Source organism: Eptatretus burgeri, chromosome 12 (assembly GCF_056783735.1).
Source record: "Eptatretus burgeri isolate ZD-2024b chromosome 12, Ebu_testis_v1, whole genome shotgun sequence".
NCBI lineage: Eukaryota > Metazoa > Chordata > Myxini > Myxiniformes > Myxinidae > Eptatretus > Eptatretus burgeri.
In genome coordinates this window covers 21,810,989-21,834,096 of record NC_140972.1, presented here as the reverse complement: position 1 = coordinate 21,834,096, position 23,108 = coordinate 21,810,989, and the positions used below count along the sequence as shown (strand labels likewise).

The window sequence follows — 23,108 nt, the reverse complement described above, 5'->3', positions numbered from 1 at the left end:
CGGTTTATCGGAATCATCCTCGCTCCAGTCTAATCCATAGCATTCACTACCCCTTTAAACTCACATGTCGTGTAATGGAGCGGTTTATCGGAATCATCCTCGCTCCAGTCTAATGCAGAGCATTCATGTCCCCTTTAAACTCACACATCATGAAATGAAGTGGTAAATCGGAATCATCCTCGCTCCAGTCTAATCCATAGCATTCACTACCCCTTTAAACTCACGTCATGTAATGGAGCGGTTTATCAGACTCACCCTCGCTCCAGTCAGATGCAGAGCATTCACGACCTCCATGTGGATTGAAAGAAAAAATACGGATTTCCGTAATACACGGAAGGAGTTTCACCCATGTTTGTAAACACGTGCCGAGTTTGATAATTGTTTTAAACCAGTCCGGTTGGCTCTTCGTTCGACATATTGTGCATGTAAAAAAATAGATAGATGGGAAACTGTGCCCAAATAATACGCTGTCCGAGATAGCCAATACCACAACAAGGGTTTCGCTCGGCCGTACTGAATAAGTGGACAGGTGGGACATTGAAAGCACGGTCCCCGGTTGAAGTAACTCGGTCACCAGTAGATCACTCGGTCACATGATACTTGGTGTGAGGACATGGCTTGATGTTCGGAGGTCAGGGAAGCGGGTCCGAGAGACACCCTCGTAAACTCCCCAGTCCGCCCACAACTTCCCCAAGTGACTAAGTGTGTGTGTGTGTGTGTGTGTGTGTGTGTGTGTGTGTGTGTGTGTGTGTGTGTGTGTGTGTGTGTGTGTGTGTGTGTGTGTGTGTGTGTGTGTGTGTGTGTGTGTGTGTGTGTGTGTGTGTGTGTGTGTGTGTGTGTGTGTGTGTGTGTGTGTGTGTGTGTGTGTGTGTGTGTGTGTGGTGTCAGAATTGTATGAAGATGTCGATGTGAGAGGGCGTTGTACATTTGCAGTGTGGGTTTATGCAATTGTGTGTTTTATTACCTCCACCATCGAAGGTTAATGAGGTTATGTTTTCACCCCCTTTTGGGTGGTCGCTAGACTACCCTTATTCTCAGGTTTTCCGTCTGTCTATACGTCTGTTGGGTGGTCGCTGGAGTACCCTTATTTTCACTTTTTCCATCTGTCTGTATGTTTTTGTTTGTATTAGTGGAGCAGCACGGGCCAGAAAAGAGGCTTATTTAGTGAGATACCCACACCAGCAGTACCAAATTTTCTAATGTGGTTATTATTGACCTATCCCTGTACGTGAAAACCAATGATGCCAGTCTGGGAAATGGTGGCATTCTGAGAAATAGGTCAATTAAGGTCGTTGACCCCTAAATTTGGCAATATTTACTAAAACGGCTATAGTTTATATAATTTTTATGTTACAATACCTTGATATACATCAAACTGATCCTAAGACAATAGACTATAACATGCAATAACAAAAAAAAAACATGTGGCTGATAATTGTAAGTGCAGAACCAATTTTATTTCAAATTTTGCCCCCAAAATCCAAATTTTCGCATTTTTCAAATACTTTTAGCATCACTCAGCAACATGAATAATATAAAAGTATCAAATATTAAGCATTAAAAAAGTTTCTCGGGTCTGCTGCAATTATTCATATAAAATATATTCTATTATCTTAAAGGTAAATCATATTTTCATCACATTTTGTCCAAGATGTCTGAAAATACCTGAAAATGGTATTATTCAATACTCATGGCAAATGACCATTAATTTCATTGGAAATGTCTTTGAAATAATATATTGTTGTAAGGAATTATAATTGTTGATGAGTATATCAATAACACACAGGGATAGATCCAGAATTTTTGGAAGGGGTGGGGGAGGGGGTTACAAACACCTATGTACTAACACCCCCTCCCCCTTCCTCAATATCACGAAATACATATGCACTAAAAAAGTGCCACCCCTAAACCCTGAACCAACCCTAAAATAATGCCCCTGACAAAGAATATTGGATTATATAAGATGATCCCATATGCCACAATAATCCTGAGATGACTCCCACATTCCTGAGATGGTCCCCACATGTGGCACTGCTATAAATAGCACTCTCATCAGCCATGAGTTTACAATGTATATGAAATTAGATCAGTCACACTTGAACAGATGCGATAGACTACACATACTGCAGCATGTTTTATGTGACACCCTCTTCTCTGTTAAAATGTAAGTATGAAAATATTTGTTTCTATTTTTTTTAATTATGAATCGTCTTGTGATGAAGATATATTACCATGTAGCAAATTTTCTGATGGAAAAATATGTGGTATACTGAATACCACATATGTGGTATACTTATGTGGTATACTTGCCTACCGGCTTGTTGAGCTGGGGTTAAATAGTATTGTCATGAGAATGTCTAAAATGGAAGTCATTACTGCATAAATTTTATGTAAGGTACATGATGTTGTGAAAAATAAGCCCCCTAAAAGAATAAAGTCCTACGAATAGGGTTTATCTCTAGGTCTAAAATACTTATGAATTTACATTGAATTATTTTCAATTTAGTCGATTAAAGACTTACTCTGCCAAACTATTGGTGACCAATATTTTTTACCCTTGCAGGCAGATCCACATTTTGTCTTAGTGTACGCAAGATTACTTCAACAGCACTGAACAGTCTATTATTACAATATGGATGCAGAATTTGACACTGCTCCCATTGCCAAGAAAGCGAAGGGAGAAGATACCATTGACATTGATAAGTGTCTTTTCTGCACAAAATCCTTTTCATCAAAGGAACAGCCAGTCTGCACACCAGCAGCACCATTACAGCCAGCAATACCCTCATCCAGCAAGTGCACATTGTCTTTGACAAATACACCAAGGATAGCATCAAAGCTCAAACCCATGCAAGGAGAGGTGAAGGACAAGGTCACATCTACCATGTGAAAGGAGATGCACTCATCCCTCAGAACTGGAAGCAGTTTTTGACCCATGGAGAGAACAAGGCAAACTTGGCACGGTACTACACACAGTATATCACAGAAAATGCACCAGAGCTATTGGAGGAAGGACAGACCATTTTTGTCAGTGGTGGTCAAGAAGATCAAGCATCTTCCATTACATGTGAAGGAGTAAAATAAGTTAGTTCCTTGTGCTCCAACCAAGAAGAAGCAGACAAGAATCATCCTCCATGCTTTAGCTGCAGCAGATGATGGGGCACAGACTATTGTGGTGTGCAGCCCTGATAATGATGTTCTTGTCCTCTTAGTTCACCATAGACAAGCAATCAAGACCAAAGAGATCTTCTTTTTGACTGGTCGTGATGGCAGGCACACACAGCTTACCCGTTATATACCTGTGCACACCATCTATGATACACTCACCACTGAACAGCAGACAATTCTTCTGTCAGTCTACTGCGTGACTGGTTGAGATACGGTAAGCTCTTTTTTCGGCCGTGGAAAGCACACTGCCTTTAGGATAATGATGCAGAAAGCCGACCAGTTCCAACCTCTTGGTCTGCTAGGATCTGATGAGCAAAACATTTCAAAGGAGATAGAAATGGCAGCCACAAAGTTTGTTGGCTACATGTATGGCAAGACAAACTGCATGTCATTGAATGCCCCGAGGTGTCAGAAGACTGGACAGAGGAACATCCAGGGAAAGAAACTACCACCAACAGAAGACGCTTTCAGTCTGCATCTACTTCGCTCTGCTTATCAGCTGTTAATATGGAGACAAGATGCTTACCCTTCTGCAACCTTCCCTGATGCAACAGCATATACCTTCGAACACAGCCCAGGTGGCACTGGTCTCCAGCCTCAAATGATGAGTCAATCGCCAGCTGCTCCAGAGTTGTTAAATGACCTTGTGTGTGACTGTCAACCCAATACCTGTGCAGTGGAATGTTCTTGCTTGGAGAGTGGCCAACTATGCACAGCAGCATGCACCTGTGAAGCCTTGGTGGATGGAGGGGACAAATCATGTTCAAATCCCTTTACTCTCTCTGCATTTTACAGTGATAATTCAGACTCAGATGCAGACTATATATTAACATAATATTGTGACGTCCACGGGACTTGAACAGTCCCGCCAACGTAGAATGAGCCGAAACGATGGAGGCGGTTTATTTATTTATAACCCAAACATGGCGGTTCTATTCGCTCTACCGCAAACGGGACGAGGAAGGTGGCACGAGTCACTTTTCACTGAGTTGATGATGTTTATTTGTTTTTACTATTAACCAGAAATAACAAGACTCGGCAAGAAAAGGGATCCGGGGCGATTCGACGGGATGGTGTGGGATCGGGCGTGGGGAAAAACACAGACAATTCCAATGAATATACAGATCTCAAACCCTCTAAGGCGCCAAGCACGCACGCACGCGCGCACGCACGCACGCACACACGCACACACGCACACACGCACACACGCACACACGCGCACACACACACACAAAACGTAGCTACTTCTGGTGGTCAGGCTGGACCGTGGTGTGGACGCAACTGTCCCTGGATCGGCGTCGGACGAGCTGGCCTTGCTCTCGTCAGGGGGGCAGGAGAAACCGTGGTGCTGTCGACCTCCTGGTCTTGGCCCAAGTCCGCTCACAGCCGCCAGGGAACCAGTTCTGGCGCCAAGTTGCGAGCAGGAGAGGGAGGCAGGTCCGCCTGCCGTTCGACCCCGTACTCCGAGTCAGCAGAACCCCAGAGCCAACCAAGGTGAGGCACGAGGCTCAGCAAGGCTCCAAGACACGATGAAGAACACGATCGAATCAGCACAACAACAAGGACGCTCTCCGCGCAACAGCCTCCACACCAAAAAAAACACGATCGTTTTTGTCCCGATCTTCTTCCTCTTCCTTTTTCGACCCCGAACAGAACCTTTTTATCCTCCTGTCCTCGTCACTTCCAATCGAGCCGTTTATTGGCCCACCGCCGTTGCCTTCTGCCAATCGTGACCACGGGGCGGAGCCATCCGCTGCACTGTCCTGTGACGTCACGGCCAGTCTCCAGAGAATACAAAAAGGGGTTTACGCAGATACACTTACCCTATCCCGTGTCCCTATCTAATTACGTGACAATTATCATTTTCCCCCTTGAAGAAATGAACATTTACTAGACAACTTATCACCACTGAATTGCTACTTATTACATCGAGATCCTGGTAAACTCGAACAGCATGGCATACCTAATTAAACATCCTAATTACCCTTTGAATGCATACCCCCCCCTCAAACGTAACAATATGTAACAATAATGTTGACAGTTTCCTGGCATTTATCTCAGTAACTGATAATTTTGTTAGAAAGATTGCATTTGATGCCAAAAGTGGAGAGTTTGTACAAACAGCCATTTTCGTCCTCAATATTTTTGAAATTTATTTTCAACAAAGTACATTGAAAAAATTACCATTTAAAAAAATATTTATAGTATATTATATAAGAACTTGTACCCCCCCCCCCCCATTCACACAAATCCTAGATCCATCCTTGTGTGTTGTTGATATACTCATCAACAAATATAATTCTTTGTTACAATATAATATTTGAAACAAATTTTTCTCTTAATAAATATGAAATTAATCAAGTTGATGGTCATATGCCATGAGTACTGAATAATACCATTTTCAGGTATTTTTTTTTTTTTTTTTTTTTTTTTTTGTATACCTTGGTCGAGGCTCGTATGAGAGCTAACACACAACTCACAGCAAGGAGGCATGAGACAAGAGGGGCGGGAGTGGAAGGGACAAAACAGTGGGGAACAGACACATTAGGTGAACTGTGGAAGGGAGTGGGATGGGGATGGGACGGGGAACATGGCGCGGGGACGACGGACATTAAAGGGACTTTCAGGAAGGAAAGCAGGAGAATTGAAGCAAGTGGGCTTGGGTGGATTAACGGGGGTAGAAAAGATTGAGGATTTGGATGGGGGAAGATAAGAGGTGGTGGTGAACAGCTGTTTTGAAAGCCTGAAGGGAAGAATGGGAAAGAATAGAGTGAGGAAGTTTATTCCAAAGGCGGGAAAAAAGAGGAATGAAAGAGTGAAGATGAGCAGTGATTCGTGATTTTGGTAGTTTTACCAGAAGGGGGTTGTTGGCGGACCTTGAGCGCCCTGTGGAAATGTGGTTGGGACAAATCGCAGAGAGAGCAGGGGGGCAAGGCTGAGAGGAGTCGGTAGAAGACAGAAAGACCACCGACCAACCTGCGGTGATTGAGTGAGAGGCCCAAAGACTCAGCTTCATTGCGGGAGATGCCAATGATCTTAAAAGCCCTGGTTTTCGACAGCGTGAAGTCGAGAAAGGTGGGAGGCAGGAGCACCAGCCCAGAGGGAGAGCAGTACTCCATCAGGCTACGGACAAAAGCTTTGTAAGTGGTCAGGAGCTCAAGAGGGCCGAGGAAGGACTTTGCACGACGGAGGATTCCCAGTCGGCGACTGGCTTTTGAGGCAAGGTTGGAAATGTGACTTTCCCAGGAAAGGTCATGGCAGATAGTGAGACTCCAGAAGCTTGAAAGAAAAGACTTCTTCCAGAGGATTGTTGAGAAAGTGGATGGGGGTTTTGTAAACGGTCCTTTCGAAGAGACATAGTGAGAGTGTGAGATTTGTCTGGATTGAAAGACATGTTCCACGTGTTGGACCAGTTTGTGATTTTATCCAGATCTGCAGTGAGCGAAGAAGCTGCTGCTTGCCGGTCTGAGGGATGACAGATGGTACGGCAGAGGGTTGAGTCATCGGCAAAGAGAAATAGAGGATTTTCCAGAGAGTCCGAGAGATCATTGATGAAAACCAGAAAAAGAACAGGGCCCAGAACGCTACCTTGAGGAACTCCAGCCTGCACAGGAAGAGGGGATGAAAGAACTCCATTTAGGGCCACACGTTGACTGCGACAGGAGAGGAAGTCTGCGAGCCATGAGTGGAGATGGCCTTGAATACCATGGGCAGAGAGTTTGGTGAGTAGGGCAGGGTGCCAGACTGTGTCAAAAGCACGTGATATGTCCAGGGATACGGCTCGGATTTCCTGTCTGGCATTGAGGACCTCCATCCATTGATGGGAGAGCAGAAGTAGCATATCCAGGGTCGAGTGACCTGGTCTGAAACCAAATTGATGATTGGAAATCAAGCCATTGGAGAAGAGGAAGGATTTCATGTCTGAAGCGATGATGGATTCCATAACCTTGCTGATGATTGGGAGAAGGCTGATTGGTCTATAGTTACAGGGATCTGTTTTTGCACCTTTTTTATGCAGGGCAGTGATGTTAGCAGATTTCCAAGCAGATGGCAGATGACCTTGGGAAAATGAGAGGGTGAATAGAACAGAGAGAGGGTGAGCAAGAGCAGAAGAGCAGGCTTTGAGGACACGTGGGCTGATGCCGTCTGGACCGGTTGCAGAATCTGACTCGAGGTTTGAAAGCAAGCTCTCCACCTTGTCAGGAGAAAAGGATACAGAGTCCAGGGACAGTTGGGTGCGACTGGGTAAAGTGGGTAGAGATAGTGATGGGTTTGGGACACAAGATTTAGCTGCAAACACCGAGTTTAGACATTCAGCTTTATCACGTGTGGAATCAGCAGTGCGGCCATTTGAGGTAAGGGAGGGGATGGAGGGGGAACATACACCAGAAACAGATTTGATTAAACGCCACCAGGATTTTGAGGAGGGAGAGAGGTTTGAGAGTTCAGACTTGAGATGAGAAAGATGTTGTTTTCTGGCTCTCCTGAGGGTAGATACACACTTGTTCCTGAGCTTTGTGGAAAGAACTGAGATTGCCCTCAGTTGGGTTTGCTTTCCATGAGGCAAAGGCAAGTTGTTTCAGGACAACTGCCTCGCCACAAGCTTCAGTAAACCAAGGGCGGGAGGAAGGGTAAGACAACTGAACACGAGAGGGGATAAATCTGTGCATGAGGGAGAGCAAGTTTCTTTGAAAGAATTCCCAGGATGAGTTGATGTTTGAGAAAGTAGTGATAGGAGACCAGTCTGTAAGTTTGATGGCTGCTCGGAGACCCTGCCAGTCGGCTTGAGTGAAATGCCAGACTCGACGGCGGTGAGGTGGTTCTCTGATAACAGCCAGAGAGATGTCCACTTTAATAAGGACGTGGTCAGAAGAACCAATTGGAGCGAAGGAAGAGCAGCAGATATTGTCAGGGAAATTTGTCAAAATCAGATCCAGAAGAGATGGAGTACCATTGGTTGAGATCCGGGTCGGGAAGTTGACCGATTGAGTCAGTCCCAATGAGTCACAGAAAGCTTTTGCTGATGTCCCATGGCAGGTGAGAGAGGTACCCACACCTAGCCAACTGGCGTGATGACAATTGAAGTCGCCACATAAGAGGAAGAGAGAGTTTGGATGAGAAGATAGGCATGACACATTTTCAGGCATCTTGGACAAAATGTGATGAAAATGTGATTTACACTTAAGATAATACAATGTATTATATATGAATAATTTCAGCAGACTCTAGAGAAACTGTTTAATGCTTAATATTTGATACTTTTATATTATGCATGTGATGAGTGATGCTAAAAGTATATGAAAATTTGGATTTTTGGGGCAAAATTTGAAATAAAATTGGTTCTGTACTTACTATTTTCAGCCACATGTTCTTTTTTGTTATTGCATGTTATAGCATATTGTCTTACGATCAGTTTGATGTATAATCAAGGTATTGTAGCATGAAAATTATAAAAAAAAACTATAGCCGTTTTAGTAAATATTGCCAAATTCAGGGGTCAACGACCTTAAATGACCTATTTCTCAGAATGCCACCATTTCCCAGACTGGCATCATTGGTTTTCATGTACAGGGATAGTAGGTGGTCAATCATAACCACATTAGAAAATGTGGTACTGCTGGTGTGGGTATCTCCCTCTTTTGGTGGCCCCTGCTGCTCCACTGTATGTAATGGACAGCTCTGGAGGCCAGGAGTTAACTGATTTTGATGAAACTTGACAGGGAGGTTCATACCAGGATCTAGTTGTATGCTTTTGAGTACCGTTGCTATGGACGCCACCGTTGCCGAGCAACGGGACTTTGAAATTTTTGAATAATCCTAAAAAAATGATTTTTTCGAAAATCAAAAATTGGCTTCCAAGCTTTTATGCGCACTATAATCAAGCTCTTTGTCAAACATTTTCAGCCCGATCCGTCAAAAACTGTATGACTAGTATGCAATTATGTAGCTAGCGACCACCCATGTTGCCTACCGGCTTGTTTGTCTGTCTGTGTACAGGATATCTCAAAAAGTTGTGGACGGATTCGGATGAAACTTGGTGTGTGACAAGGTGTGTGACAAGGTGTGTGACAAGGACAAACCGATTCGATTTTGGTGAATATCCAAATCCGGATTAGATTACGAGAATTTTTCTTAAGTGATTCTTCACCATTGAGAGATGGGGTTCAAAAATGATATATACAATAATATTTCAAGAATACATTGTGCCCGATGTGCTCTGGTGGATCAGGCTCTACGGGGCGGAGGTTTGGCACCCTATCGAGTGCCCTTCGAGTTTGTTTTGGGATTGAGACGGGAACATGTCCCCGAACGACCATATGGTAATCAAAGCGGCATTCTTAAACAGGAATGTATATTTCATTTAACATTCGTTTTCTAAACCAGGTGGTGCATGACATGGAGGTTTGATGTGGCTGGACACACACATGACATGGGGGTTTGATGTGACTTCACACACACACACACACACACACACACACACACACACACACACACACACACACACACACACACACACACACACACACACACACACGACATGGAGGTTTGATGTGACTTGACACACACACACACACATGTGACTTGACACACACGACTTGACACACACACACGTGACCGACACACACACATGACATGGAGGTTTGATGTGACTTGACACACACACACATGACATGGAGGTTTGATGTGACTTGACACACACACACACACATGACATGGAGGTTTGATGTGACTTGACACACACACATGACATGGAGGTTTGATGTGACTTGACACACACACATGACATGGAGGTTTGATGTGACTTGACACACACACATGACATGGAGGTTTGATGTGACTTGACACACACAAACACACGTGACTTGACACACAAACACACGTGACTTGACACACACACACATGACATGGAGGTTTGATGTGACTTGACACACACATACACATGACATGGAGGTTTGATGTGACTTGACACACACACGTGACTTGACACACACACATGACATGGAGGTTTGATGTGACTTGACACACACACGTGACTTGACACACACACATGACATGGAGGTTTGATGTGACTTGACACACACACGTGACTTGACACACACACATGACATGGAGGTTTGATGTGACTTTACACACACACACGTGACTTGACACACACACATGACATGGAGGTTTGATGTGACTTTACACACACACACACACATGACATGGAGGTTTGATGTGACTTGACACACACACACATGACATGGAGGTTTGATGTGACTTGACACACACACATGACATGGAGGTTTGATGTGACTTGACACACACACATGACATGGAGGTTTGATGTGACTTGACACACACATGACATGGAGGTTTGATGTGACTTGACACACACATGACATGGAGGTTTGATGTGACTTGACACACACACATGACATGGAGGTTTGATGTGACTTGACACACACACATGACATGGAGGTTTGATGTGACTTGACACACACACACACACATGACATGGAGGTTTGATGTGACTTGACACACACACACACATGACATGGAGGTTTGATGTGACTTGACACACACACACACATGACATGGAGGTTTGATGTGACTTGACACACACACACACATGACATGGAGGTTTGATGTGACTTGACACACACACACACATGACATGGAGGTTTGATGTGACTTGACACACACACACACATGACATGGAGGTTTGATGTGACTTGACACACACACACACACATGACATGGAGGTTTGATGTGACTTGACACACACACACACACATGACATGGAGGTTTGATGTGACTTGACACACACACACACACATGACATGGAGGTTTGATGTGACTTGACACACACACACACACATGACATGGAGGTTTGATGTGACTTGACACACACACACACACATGACATGGAGGTTTGATGTGACTTGACACACACACACACACATGACATGGAGGTTTGATGTGACTTGACACACACACACACACATGACATGGAGGTTTGATGTGACTTGACACACACACACACACACATGACATGGAGGTTTGATGTGACTTGACACACACACACACATGACATGGAGGTTTGATGTGACTTGACACACACACATGACATGACAAGATGTCCAAAACGCCGACTGTGTGCGCCCAAGCTTTTTTACATGAGGAATCATCATTGAAGGAAACGATTCACGGCAAATGTGCCATTGACTTATGGACAGGTGTAAGTGTTGATTTTAAAGGAGATAGCCACAACAAATGGAAACACCATCATCGCTAACCCGCACAAAGTCGCACCCCTCCCGGACATCCATGGCCAGCTCCCGGCTCCCGGCTCACGGCTCACGGCTCACGGCTCACGGCTCACGGCTCACGGCTCCGATCAAGTTCGTTCGTTCTTTTCCCCTTTCTTCGGTCCGATGGCGAGCTCCACTTCATGCATTCACTACCAAATAAGAGTGAGGAAAAACATAACATAACCAGAGCGCACTGACATGAATTACCCTGCAAAAAAATATATAAAAAATAACAATAACCGGAAACACTGGATGAAAACGGGTTGTTGTTGTTGTTGTTGTTGTTGTTTCACCGAGTTTTTTTTTTTTAACAAATTTAACGCTTCGCAAATCGTCTAACCTTTTATGATAACTTATTCTCGCTGAAAATGTACAAGATAAATTCTACTTGGTCAAAATAGTAACAAGGACTTGGGTATCTCGCGATGAAAGGAACCGAGCGTGTTGATAAAAACAGTGGTTTTTCTCCTGATTTCCTGCACGAAGATATATTAAAATATCCCTGACGATTAAAACAATTTTCCGCAACTTGTTTGTCTTTCCGAAATTTCAGTAAAAAAAACAAAACATCTTCCTTTTCAAAAAATAAACAAATAAATAAATAATGCACTTCCGGCTTCGCTGCGATTCGCTCATCTACGTCACGTGCTGCGAATATTATTGGTGGAAGCCATATATTTATTACGTACGTAATAGTGCGCCATTTTCGGGACCAGTCCGAATTTCCTCCACTCGTGCTCTTACGTAATAAATATACGGGCCATCATTCTTCTGTTGATCGCTGCATAAAATCTATATTTGTTTTCATATTTAAGCCAGAGATTATCATTTGTGTTCGCCATTGAGAATAGTTACTCAGACGAATCTTCTGGAATCTATAGGAAGTAGGCCGAGGGCCAGTTATTCACGAGGATTAATGAATGGATTAAAACAAATGATTTGCGCGATGTCAAATGGAGCCGTTTCCATGGCAACCCATCGAAAATTCAAGCACAGCACAACATCCGTCGTTAAATTTTTTAACATAGAATAACAAAGCTGGTCCCAAAATCGAGGTAATACGTTTCCCCTTTTTCCACTTAATGTCATTATGTTAACTAGTGCGTGGCCGTACGTGCAAAAAAAAAAAAAAAAATTGTGACGTCAATCGTGACGTCACAGCACCGTGTCCTGTCATTGCTTGGTAAATAAATGGCCGTAACTTGGGAACCACTTGTCCCATTAATATCAAACCTTGAAAAGGCACATCCGCGGGTCCCCGGCAATATTCCTGGCAAGTTTCAATGAGATCGGACCGGTGGTTGTCAAGAAACAGCGGTCGCAGACAGACAGACAGACAGACAGATTGCTGGAATTATAGATAGATTAGCTCATTTGCATATCATGAATATTCACGAAAATTAGAAACGTTGAATAAGTCGATAAATTAACTTGAAACGTAATGCCCGCCATTGCGGGCCTTCACAAACCTGTCACATGTGTTTCTTCATGTTCCGTCCAGAACATCCTGTCCAATCACTCATCGTCCCAATCAAAAATCTCATCATTTTCACCTGAAACATCATCGCCATTCGTCACTGTGGGCTTTGATCACCTCCTGAAGGACGCCAACGTCCTGCTGTGGAAGAGTATTCCTCCTTGTGTATTAATAAGGGTTCCATCGTTTCCACCGTGCGTGCCCATCCATGTTCGTGCACATCTGCAGGTACGTCTGGTGTTGTATTGTGGGAATTCTTCCATAAAGTGCATCCTCACGATATACAGAGCTGTCAGTTGCCTATACACCGCCCAAATAAAGGTATGCGTCAGAAGAACGCGTTGAATGCTTGGAACAAGATCGCCCATAAGGTGGGTACTCCACCCCTCCGAGGTGTTGGTCCAAGCATTTACCTGCAAGGTGGAAAGGTTCCAATGTCAAATGTCAACACCACATTCAAGGCCTTCTCTTCACACTTCTCCCTGGAGATGAACAGCAGTCTCAAATCGTCCGCTTCCCTGAACCTTGTGTTGCGTTACACTGCACACGTGAACTCTTCAAGCTCAGTTATCAGGTCCTGCGGCATGTCCCAAGGATTCCCAAATCTTCCAAGAGCTGGACCAATCCTTGATATGATCAGTTTTGATGGGCTTGACCTTCCTTTTCCCTTGAAATGTACTTATTGTGTCACATCCACAGTATGCGCGGAGAGCTTGTAGCGCTGCACGGTTTTCCTGTTTGTGGACTCGTGAAAATTCCGTCATGTTGATGAGCTTCTTATTGTTTCCTGTACCAGTATCAAGCAGAATTGTAACGCCTTTAAGTCTGTTGATGTAGTACAGGATGACGACAAAGACATCACCGTCTGGACCTTTCACTTGCATGATTTTGTCAGCATGCTTCTTTGCAAATGGGCAGTACGATGTAATCCTCGTGTCAGTCTCTTCTTGTGCTGTTGTCAGAATTTCAACCCTTTTCCTAATTGTTGTTTTCCCATCCTCAGATGGGAACCTATATCCTTTTCGGTTCACATCTGAGGATTTTTTTTACCTGCAAACCTGCAGACGTGCTATGAAGCACGCACAACCGCTTCCAACAGAGGAAATTTCAGAATGAGGGCGAGGGAAGGGTGGATATCTCGAACGATGCGCGGGGTGACTCAACCAGCCAAAGAGCACATGAGACATGGTGGGCCAATCACAGCTGCAATCGCCTGTCTGCACTGTGTAAGGTACTGATACGTGGAACGGGGGAGCGGATCCATAGCTAGAATGTGTTAAGAATAGTAAAGACTGTGTGCTTGAGTGGGTTAGACTTACACCTGTATTAGGGACACGACAAAGGTAAGTTCTACATCATGTTTACACCGAAAAGGCAGTGACCATCTCATCATAAACCAGTATAGGATAAGGAAGCGTTGTGTAAAACCTTTTTCCGGCAGGCAAGGCCAGGTGGAGGACTTGAGGAAAGTGGAAACGAACAAGTAAAAGCACTACAGGCATGGCTTGGAGGATACCCCTGGCCACTTCATGGATAACCGCGCCATCCGAGGGTAATGTGAGCCGCTCATGGCCTTGCAATGGGCGCGGAATGCATTTGCAGATGCTGACCCACTCAACAGAACGGCCAATTGCAGGACCAGCCAACACGGCAGGCCCAGGGCTTCTTTTTTTTGTAAATGCTGGAAGGTGGGCCCAGGGCTGAAATGCTGCATTTACGCATGCACAGCAAATTTTTATGAAAAAAAAAGTTTTTCTCTGTGTCTCTGTCTGTGTGTCTGTCTGTGTGTCTGTCTGCGTGTCTGTTTGCGTGTCTGTTTGTGTGTCTGTCTGTGTGTCTGTCTGTGTCTCTCTCTCTCTCTCTCTCTCTCTCTCTCTCTCTCTCTCTCTCTCTCTCTCTCTCTCTCTCTCTCTCTCTCTCTCTCTCTCTCTCTCTCTCTCTCTCTCTCACACACACACACATTGAGCCCCTGATGGTGGTGGGCCCTGGGCAAGAACCTCTTTTTCTCATTGTATAAAATGGTCTTTGAATGTGATCATGAAACAACTTGCTGTAGCCAAACGCTACACAGAATCTGTGAAATCTTCACATGTTAGGGTTAAATTATACAATGTAGTTCCACTTTCAATTTTGAACAGTGTTAAGAATAGTAAAGACTGTGTGCGTGAGTAGGTTTGATGTACACTTGTATTAGGGACAAGTCAGAGGTAAGTTGTACATAATGTGTACACTAAAGAGGCAGTTACCGTCCATCAAAGAGCCGAATAAAATAAGGACGTGTTATGTTAACCTTTTTGCCGACAAGCACGTGTGGCTCTTAATGGAACACTTTCTTCTCCTCCCCCTGTCAAGACGAGGACACAAAGGCAGTGTTCTAGGCCCAATATTATTCCTAATCTCCATCAATGATCTCACTGACTCTCTGGAAAATCCTCCTTATCTCTTTGCTGATGACTCCACTCTCTGCCATGAGATCCCTCAGCAGCCTCTTCCCCCTCCTCAGGTCAGGTCAGGTATGGGAACATGGTGCCAGAACAGCGCGTCGCTGCGTCCACTTTCCGCCGATACTCCAGGGGCCTCCGTCTGGCCATCCCCCAGGCAGATGCCAGGCCCATCCCCATCTCCTTGAGATGATGGTCAACCTGCTGCAACCATGAGGCACGTGGTCGGCCCACTGGCCTCCTCCACTCATGAGACTCCCTCGCTGAGAGAATCTGGTGAGCAGGATCAGCGTCAGGAAAACGAGCCACATGTCCATACAGCCGCAGCTGACGCTCACGGACTATGCAGGTAACAAATCTCATCCGAGTCTCTCTCAGCAACCGCTCGTTGGACACAAAATCCGACCAGCGATAGCCAAGGATTCTCCGAAGAGACCTGGTACCAAAGGAATTAAGTCTCCGTCTCAGATCCTTGGTCAAAGTCCAAGTCTCGCACCCATAGAGCAAGACTGGAAGTACCAAGGACCTGAAGACTCGGACTTTCGTCCTCCCGCACAGGCACCGGCAGCGCCACACCCCATGATCCAGTGAATCCATGACTCCCCAGGCCCGACCCAGACGTCTATTGACCTCCGGCTCACAACCTGCGGAGACATGAATATCACTGCCAAGGTAAGTGAATCTATCCACGACCTCAACATCCTCACCACAAACAGACACAGACAGGACAGCAGCATCCAAGATGTCACCGAAAGCCTGGATCTTTGTTTTGACCCAAGAAATCCGTAATCCCAACGGCTCCGACTCCTCATTCAGCACCTCGAGGGCCCCCAAGAGGATGTCTAAAGTCTCCGCAAAGATGACTGCATCATCTGCAAAATCAAGGTCCGAGATCTTGACATTGCCAAACGATGCACCGCAACTTGATCTCTCCGACATCCTCCCAAAAAATCCAGTCCATACAAGTGCTGAAAGTGTGGGGGCAAGTACACATCCATGACGAACTCCAGTAACAACTGGAAATAAGTCAGAGGCGGTACCACCACACTTCACAGCACTCTCAGTACCAGAGTAGAGTTCAGACATCAGATCGATCAGTTTCGGTGGCACCCCACGAAGACCAAGAATCCTCCAGAGGACATCCCGATTCACTGAATCGAACGCTTTACAGAGATCAACATAGGCTGCAAGCAGCCCCTGCCGAAACTCTCGTCTGCGTTCAGTCAGGACACGAAGTGCAAGGATACGGTCAATCGTTGACCTCTTTGGTGTAAAGCCTGACTGCTCTGGACGCTGGTGCTCAAGCAGATGGTGGCGAACCCTATCAAGAATTATCCGAGCAACGACCTTGCCCGGCACTGAGAGCAGCGTCACCCCTCGGTAGTTGTTGCAGTCTTGGCGATCACCCTTCCCTTTCCAGAGAGGGACAACAAGGCCCCTCTTCCAGTCAGTTGGGATGATGCCTGTGTTCCAGGCAGAGCACAAAACTGCATGCAACGACGCGAGTGCAGCATTTCCACCAGCCTTGAGAAGTTCAGCATGGATGCCACAGATCCCTGGAGCTTTGCCCCGTTTCAACTGGTTCACCGCAGCCCGTGTTTCCACAAGCGATGGTGGACCACAGTTGATTCGAGGGTCAGCAACAGGGATTGTAACACCCTTGACGTCCAACTCGACAGCTGGGGGATCAGCCTGGTACAACCGCCCACAGTATCCGGCCCAGCGGGCCTTCACTTCAGACTCCTCTGTCAAGAGCCTACCACTCTCTGCTCGAACTGCAGTGCTCCGAGGGATGGGCTTGGATGAACGTAATGCGCGAATTCCCCTGTAAGCGGGACGAGAATCACCTGTCCACAGGTGATGCTCTACCCCCTCACAGATTCCTCGCACATAGGCCTCCTTGTCCACCCTCAGTGCACGTACAGTTTTACGCCTCAGCTCCCTGAACAGCTCAGCTCTGCCATTCAGCCTGGCCCTGCGACTCTGGTCAATGGTATCCAGTGTCCCTTGAGAGACAAAATTCTTCTTTGCCCTGCGGTGAGCTCCAAGGCATCCACCGGCAACATCATGCACGGTGGTCTTGAAGGTGCTCCACAACTCTTCAGGACCCCCCAAAGCACCCAGACCCCCAAGTGTCCACTCAGCCTGTTCGCAAACTCCTCAGCTACTCTCTCATCCCTGAGCTTGGCAACATCCAGCCTAGGCTGGGATGGTACCATTCTCCAGGATTTAAGGTGCAGCTTTAGAGTTGCTACAACAAGCCTGTGGTCAGTATTGAGGAACTGAGCACTCCGGTAGACCCTGCAGTTCTGGATCATCCTCCAACGACCGTCAATGAGGACATGGTCAATCTCCTTTGCCACACCGCCAGCGTTGGAATACCAAGTCCAGCGATGAGCTTGCGGGCGCTGAAACCATGAACCAGCCACCCTAAGTCCATGGCTTCTTGCAAAGTCAAGGAACTTAGTGCTATTCTGGTTCATAGTTCCTGACCCATGGGGACCAACACACACCTCATAACCATCCCTATCAGTTCCAGTCGATGCATTGAAATCCCCCAAGACTAGAAGTGTATCTCGTCTGGGGCACTGATCAACCACAGACTCGAGTGTGGCGTAGAATGCATCCTTCACGGTAAGATCACTCGCCTCAGTCGGAGCATAAATAGAGACCAGGGAAATGACACCTAAGGAGTGACGAATCCTTAATCTCATAATACGCTCGTTGACCGGTGTTACCTCAATTATCATTGGGGTCAGCTTATTGGACACAGCTACAGCAACTCCTTGGGTATGGTACATCAGAGCGACCAGACCAATAGTAGGTGTAACCACCCACCATTATCTCGCCGCAATCCGGTCTCCGAACCTCAGAGAGAGCTGCAATCCCGATGTCCAAACGCTTGAGCTCAGATGATAACAGAGACAGGTGATCATCCTCTCTTAGGGATAGGACATTCCAGGCACCCACCCGAAGGGACCGCCTCAGGTTAACCCAAGGAGACCGCCGCCTGGTGGACGACACCTCAGCACCACTCCGACACACTCTCCCGCAATCTGACCCAGGGATGTTACCCCGTGGTTTCCCTCCTATCAAAGATTGGGGGTCCCGAAGGCTTTGCCCCAATCCCATCATCCGGTGAGCTGCCCTGCGAAGGGAAGCTGCACAGGAGGTACTCCCATGGAGTGGGTTTTCAGATTTTTTTGCGTTTTTGCGTTTTGCGGAATGAAGCGTTTTACGGTGGCTGGAGTGCAAATCCTGCCACCAACCTCCTAATAAGAAGTAACCCAACTGCAGGAGGACGTCCGCAGACACAGTTGGGCACTAGATATGGATGGCCGTTGGCTCACAAGGAGCTCCTCCGCCCTTTGACAGGTTTTGTTTTTAATCCTGCTGGATGTCCATATCCAAACACCCTCCTCACCAGAAAACCCTCCTCAGACCTTTACAAAATCACAAACTGCTCAAACACTTGGAATACAGTATGTCTTTCAATCCTGACAAAAAAAATATATATATCTATCTATCTATCTATCTATCTATCTATCTATCTATCTATCTATCTATCTATCTCTCTCTCTCTCTCTCTCTCTCTCTCTCTCTCTCTCTCTCTCTCTCTCTCTCTCTCTCTCTCTCTCTCTCTCTCTCTCTCTCTCTCTCTCTCTCTCTCTCTCTCTCTCTCTCTCTCTCTCTCTCTCTCTCTCTCTCTCTCTCTCACAACCATACTGCAAACCCATCTACTTTCTCAACAACTCTCTCAAAGAGGTTCAGTCACTGAAACTCTTGGGTCTCACTCTCAGCCATGATCTCTCTTGGACAAGCCACATTTCAAAATTGGCTTCCACAACCAGATGCCAACTGGGCATCCCCCATCGTGCATATTCCTTCCTTGGCATACCTGAGCTCCTGTCCACCGAAAAGGCTTTCATCCACAGTTGGATGGAGTACTGCTGTCTGCTGAGTACTGAGTGGAGTACTGAGTACTGCTAACTGCCTCACATCTTACTCAGCTTGACGCAGTGGAAACAAAGGACTTCAATATCATTGGAATCTCTTGTGATGAAGCTGTCTTTGGACTGATCACTTCACCATCGCCGACAGGTCGGTGGTATCTCTATCTTCTTCCGGCTCATTTCTGGACTTGCACCCTCTGCCCTTTCTGTGTTTTGTCTCCCCCAGGTATCTGCAGGACACACACGGTCCACCAGCAACCCCCTCGTAGTGAAACTGCCTAAATTCAGAAACACTGCCCACCTCCACTCATTTATCCCTTTTTTTCTCCCCACCTGTGGAACCACCTTCCACACTTTCTTCAATCTCATTCATCCCTTCAGATCTTCAAGACAGTTCACCACCATCTCAAGTCATCCCCAATCCAAAATCATGATCTTTACTACACCTCTTAAACCACTCCAAACTCCTTCCAAAATTTTGCTTATGTATCCATATTGTCCACCCTTTGTGTTCAACTTTACCCCTCATCGTTAACCTGCATCCCTTGTTTGTCCATCTCCATCTGCTTTCTCCCTCCACCCTACTGTTGGTGTTTCCCTTTTCTCCTGCTGTTCCTTTGTTGTGTTGTGTCCTGCTTTTGTTGTGTGCCATAGCTCTTCCGCAAGCTGAGAGCATGTACTGTATTTTTTTTTAAGGCAAAATGCTTCACGGTAGCCAAGAGGTATGTACACTCAACCTATGAGCCGTCGAGTCTGGGGTCAAATCTCAGCCAAGCTCGAAACTGTCATCTTGGTATTTCACATGCAAGGTGAAGCACATCAATGTGAACCGCCTCTGGGATGGACGTTAAACTGGACGTCCCATATGCTCGCATTACTTGGAGGACGTAAAGATCCCATGGTGTCCTTTCAAGAAAATTACCCCCGGTTGGGGGTGACGGTCATCTCTGAAGCTCTGTAGATGTGGATCTCTGATCGGTTTAGAATGGCTTCGATGTCGTCTTGTCTTTTGGTTCAACGTACAGACGAAAGCCCGGGAGTAAAACCTCAGAAATCAAACTACATTTCTGAGTTATCCAGAGATCGATTTTGAAAATGGTTGATTTGGAACATTTATGATCAATGTGTCTTCAAAAGGATAGAAACCGGGCCTCAGAAATCAAACTGCATTTCTGAGTCATAAATGGCCCATTATATTTTGACAATGGATGATTCCACAAGTTTACAACATCGGTGACATTGACATTGACCTTCAATCAGGTCTAAAATCATACCGTCGTGCATCACTCATCGACCCTTACCTACATACCAAGTTTCATCAAGATCAGGCGAAATTTTTTTGACCGTATCACATCGACGATTTTTCCAAATTTGAAGACACGTGACTCGATAACCAGGACGAATTTTAAAAAACCGGCCCAACCAAATTTAGATATTGTTCCATATTATCAGAATCCGAAGAAATTTCGAAGATCGGATCATAAACGGCGGAGGAGATCGATTTTGAAAATGGACGATTTCGCAACTTTGGAGTGACCTTGACGTTGACCTTGACCTTCAATCAGGTCAAAGGTCAAACCGTCGTGCATCCCTCATCGACATTTACCCACATACCAAATATCAAGAAAATCGGAAGAAAAAAATGGGGATGTACGTACGGACGGACGGACATCGAGACTGGTTTTATTAGGTCATCTCTAACGAGATGACCTAAAAAGTAGGGGAGTTGTTATCGCCAGCACCCTGAAAAAAATTCAAATTCCTCCTCTCACCAAAACAGGACACAGCATTAGTGGCACAGTCACACTGCCAGCAATACCGCAAACCAGTAACCATGTGCTGCACATGAAATGATGAGGATTTAAAGTTTCATCGTGACGTCATTCCACATTTGTTATGTCGGTTGTCCACCATTATGGAGGTAAGACTTAATTTGTCAAGCGCAAAATAGTTTGAAACGGTTTTAGAAGTCATCACCGTGCATTTAACATCAATACACCAATGATCATTTTTGGAAGTCCTTTTGTTCGTTTCACATCCTCCAAAATGGCAGTCCACCAACGAATAGCCTGGATGTATTGACGACACAGAAAACGATCTATTGAAAAAAAACCTCTCAACTACAGAATGTCACCAGGGTGTGTAGATTACGTTTGCTCTGAAGTTGATTGAATGATCTATATTAAAGTATATCTGCAAGTCGATTGTCCCAATAGTTTTTCCTATCCCTTTGGGAATGGACAAAGTTAAAAACTTGAGAGTTCATCGAGCACATTATCCCACGATGTCCTGAGAAACAAGTTCATGGGCGGGGTCTATGAGCGGAAAATTTGATTGGTCATGATGACGTAAAATGCGGTAACATTTTGGCCAAGTACTGCAAAATGGAGGGGTTTGAAAGTGACAAAAAATTGTGTTCAACAGTGTTCAAGTATATAATTCAATTGAAATAAAACAAAGATTTTCAAGGGTGGAGGAAAAAAAACATTCTGGAATTTTCCGCCGTTGATGCAGCATCTTTTGCACCACCTTATTTATCACATTACATTGGTTCTTCGTGCCTGTTGTTTGCGTCTTTTACAACGTCATTAAAACCAGAAAGTTTCCTGTCCGGAATGATTTTCAATTTTGAGTTACTGCCAGACAGGCAGACAAACTTAAAAAAAAAAATATATATATATATATATATATATATATATGTTACTCCTATCTGCACATGTGCAATTGGGACAAATTCAGAGCCAAAGTATTGCAAAGCTCTAGGTTTGTTTTCATGTTCAAAATATAACATAACATTCAATTGGAATAAAGTTGTTCCTCGATTATGAACTGACGTTTGTTGACACACACACACACACACACAGACAGACAGACAGACAAAGTGAACCAAATGTTTAACCCCATTTTTACCTACACCACCGAAGGTGGAAGGAGGTTATGTCTTTACCCCTGTCTGTCTGTTTGTTTGTTTGTTTGTGTGCAAGATATCTTTAAAAAGTTGTGGACGGATTCGGATGAAATTTGGTGGACATGGTGTGTGTGTGGCAACTGACAAGGAAGAATGGATTCAATTTTGGTGAAGATGCGAATCCGGATCTGATAATTAATTTAAGTGATTCTTCACCATTGCGAGATAGGGCTAAACTGATATATAGCACGATATCTCAAAAAGTCGTGGACGGATTCGGATGAAACTTGGTGCACAGGTTGGGTGTGCAAAAAGGAAGAATTGATTCGACTTTGGTGAAGATTCGAGAATTATTTAATTATTAAAGTGATTCTTCACCATTGAGAGGTAGGGCTAAAAACTATACATAGCATGATATTTCAAAAATGTATTGGGCCCGATATGTTCCCATGGATCAGGCCTTGTGTGGCAGAGGTATGCGCTCTACCGAGTGCCCTTCTAGTTCGCTTTGCAAACACAGGGTAATGAGAAAATATTGGAGTTTTGACAATATTTGGTTTGACCAAAGCCACTTCTGCCAAAGGTTTTTCTTTAAATTATAATAATTTTAAGAGCAGAAAAAGTTGTCACACACAAAATGAAATATTTATTGAAGACATGAGTTCAAAAAACGAGACAATTTAAAAAAAAAAAATAAACTTGAGTGATTAGTATATTTCCTACATGCATTGATGTTCAATGCAATAATCATTTTACATGATATGAAATACGTTACCTATTGATCTTTCACATAAGAGGAACAGTACAATCTGTCATTCAGATTTGGAAGCAAAATAAAGAAAAGAACCTGCTTTGCCTTTTTCAATG

The 23,108-nt window shown here is 45.0% G+C and overlaps 1 protein-coding gene across 3 annotated transcripts in view; it reads right to left on the bottom strand.

Moving 5' to 3' along the window:
- Positions 1 to 13,048, bottom strand: part of LOC147015235 (protein FRA10AC1 homolog) — a 52,270-nt gene extending 39,222 nt beyond the window's left edge. The window contains exons 1-2 of one of the 3 annotated variants that reach the window (XM_085849807.1): positions 13,016 to 13,030; positions 11,448 to 11,611 (exon numbers count right to left, since the gene is read on the bottom strand). In XM_085849807.1, the coding sequence (XP_085705933.1) occupies positions 11,448 to 11,480 (33 nt within the window). In that variant the 5' untranslated portion in view covers positions 11,481 to 11,611; positions 13,016 to 13,030. Of the gene's footprint in view, positions 1 to 11,447; positions 11,612 to 12,931; positions 12,949 to 13,015 lie in introns of those variants that run through there. The other 2 variants (XM_085849806.1, XM_085849808.1) reach the window with 2 other exon arrangements.
- Between the last annotated feature and the right edge of the window lie 10,060 nt (positions 13,049 to 23,108).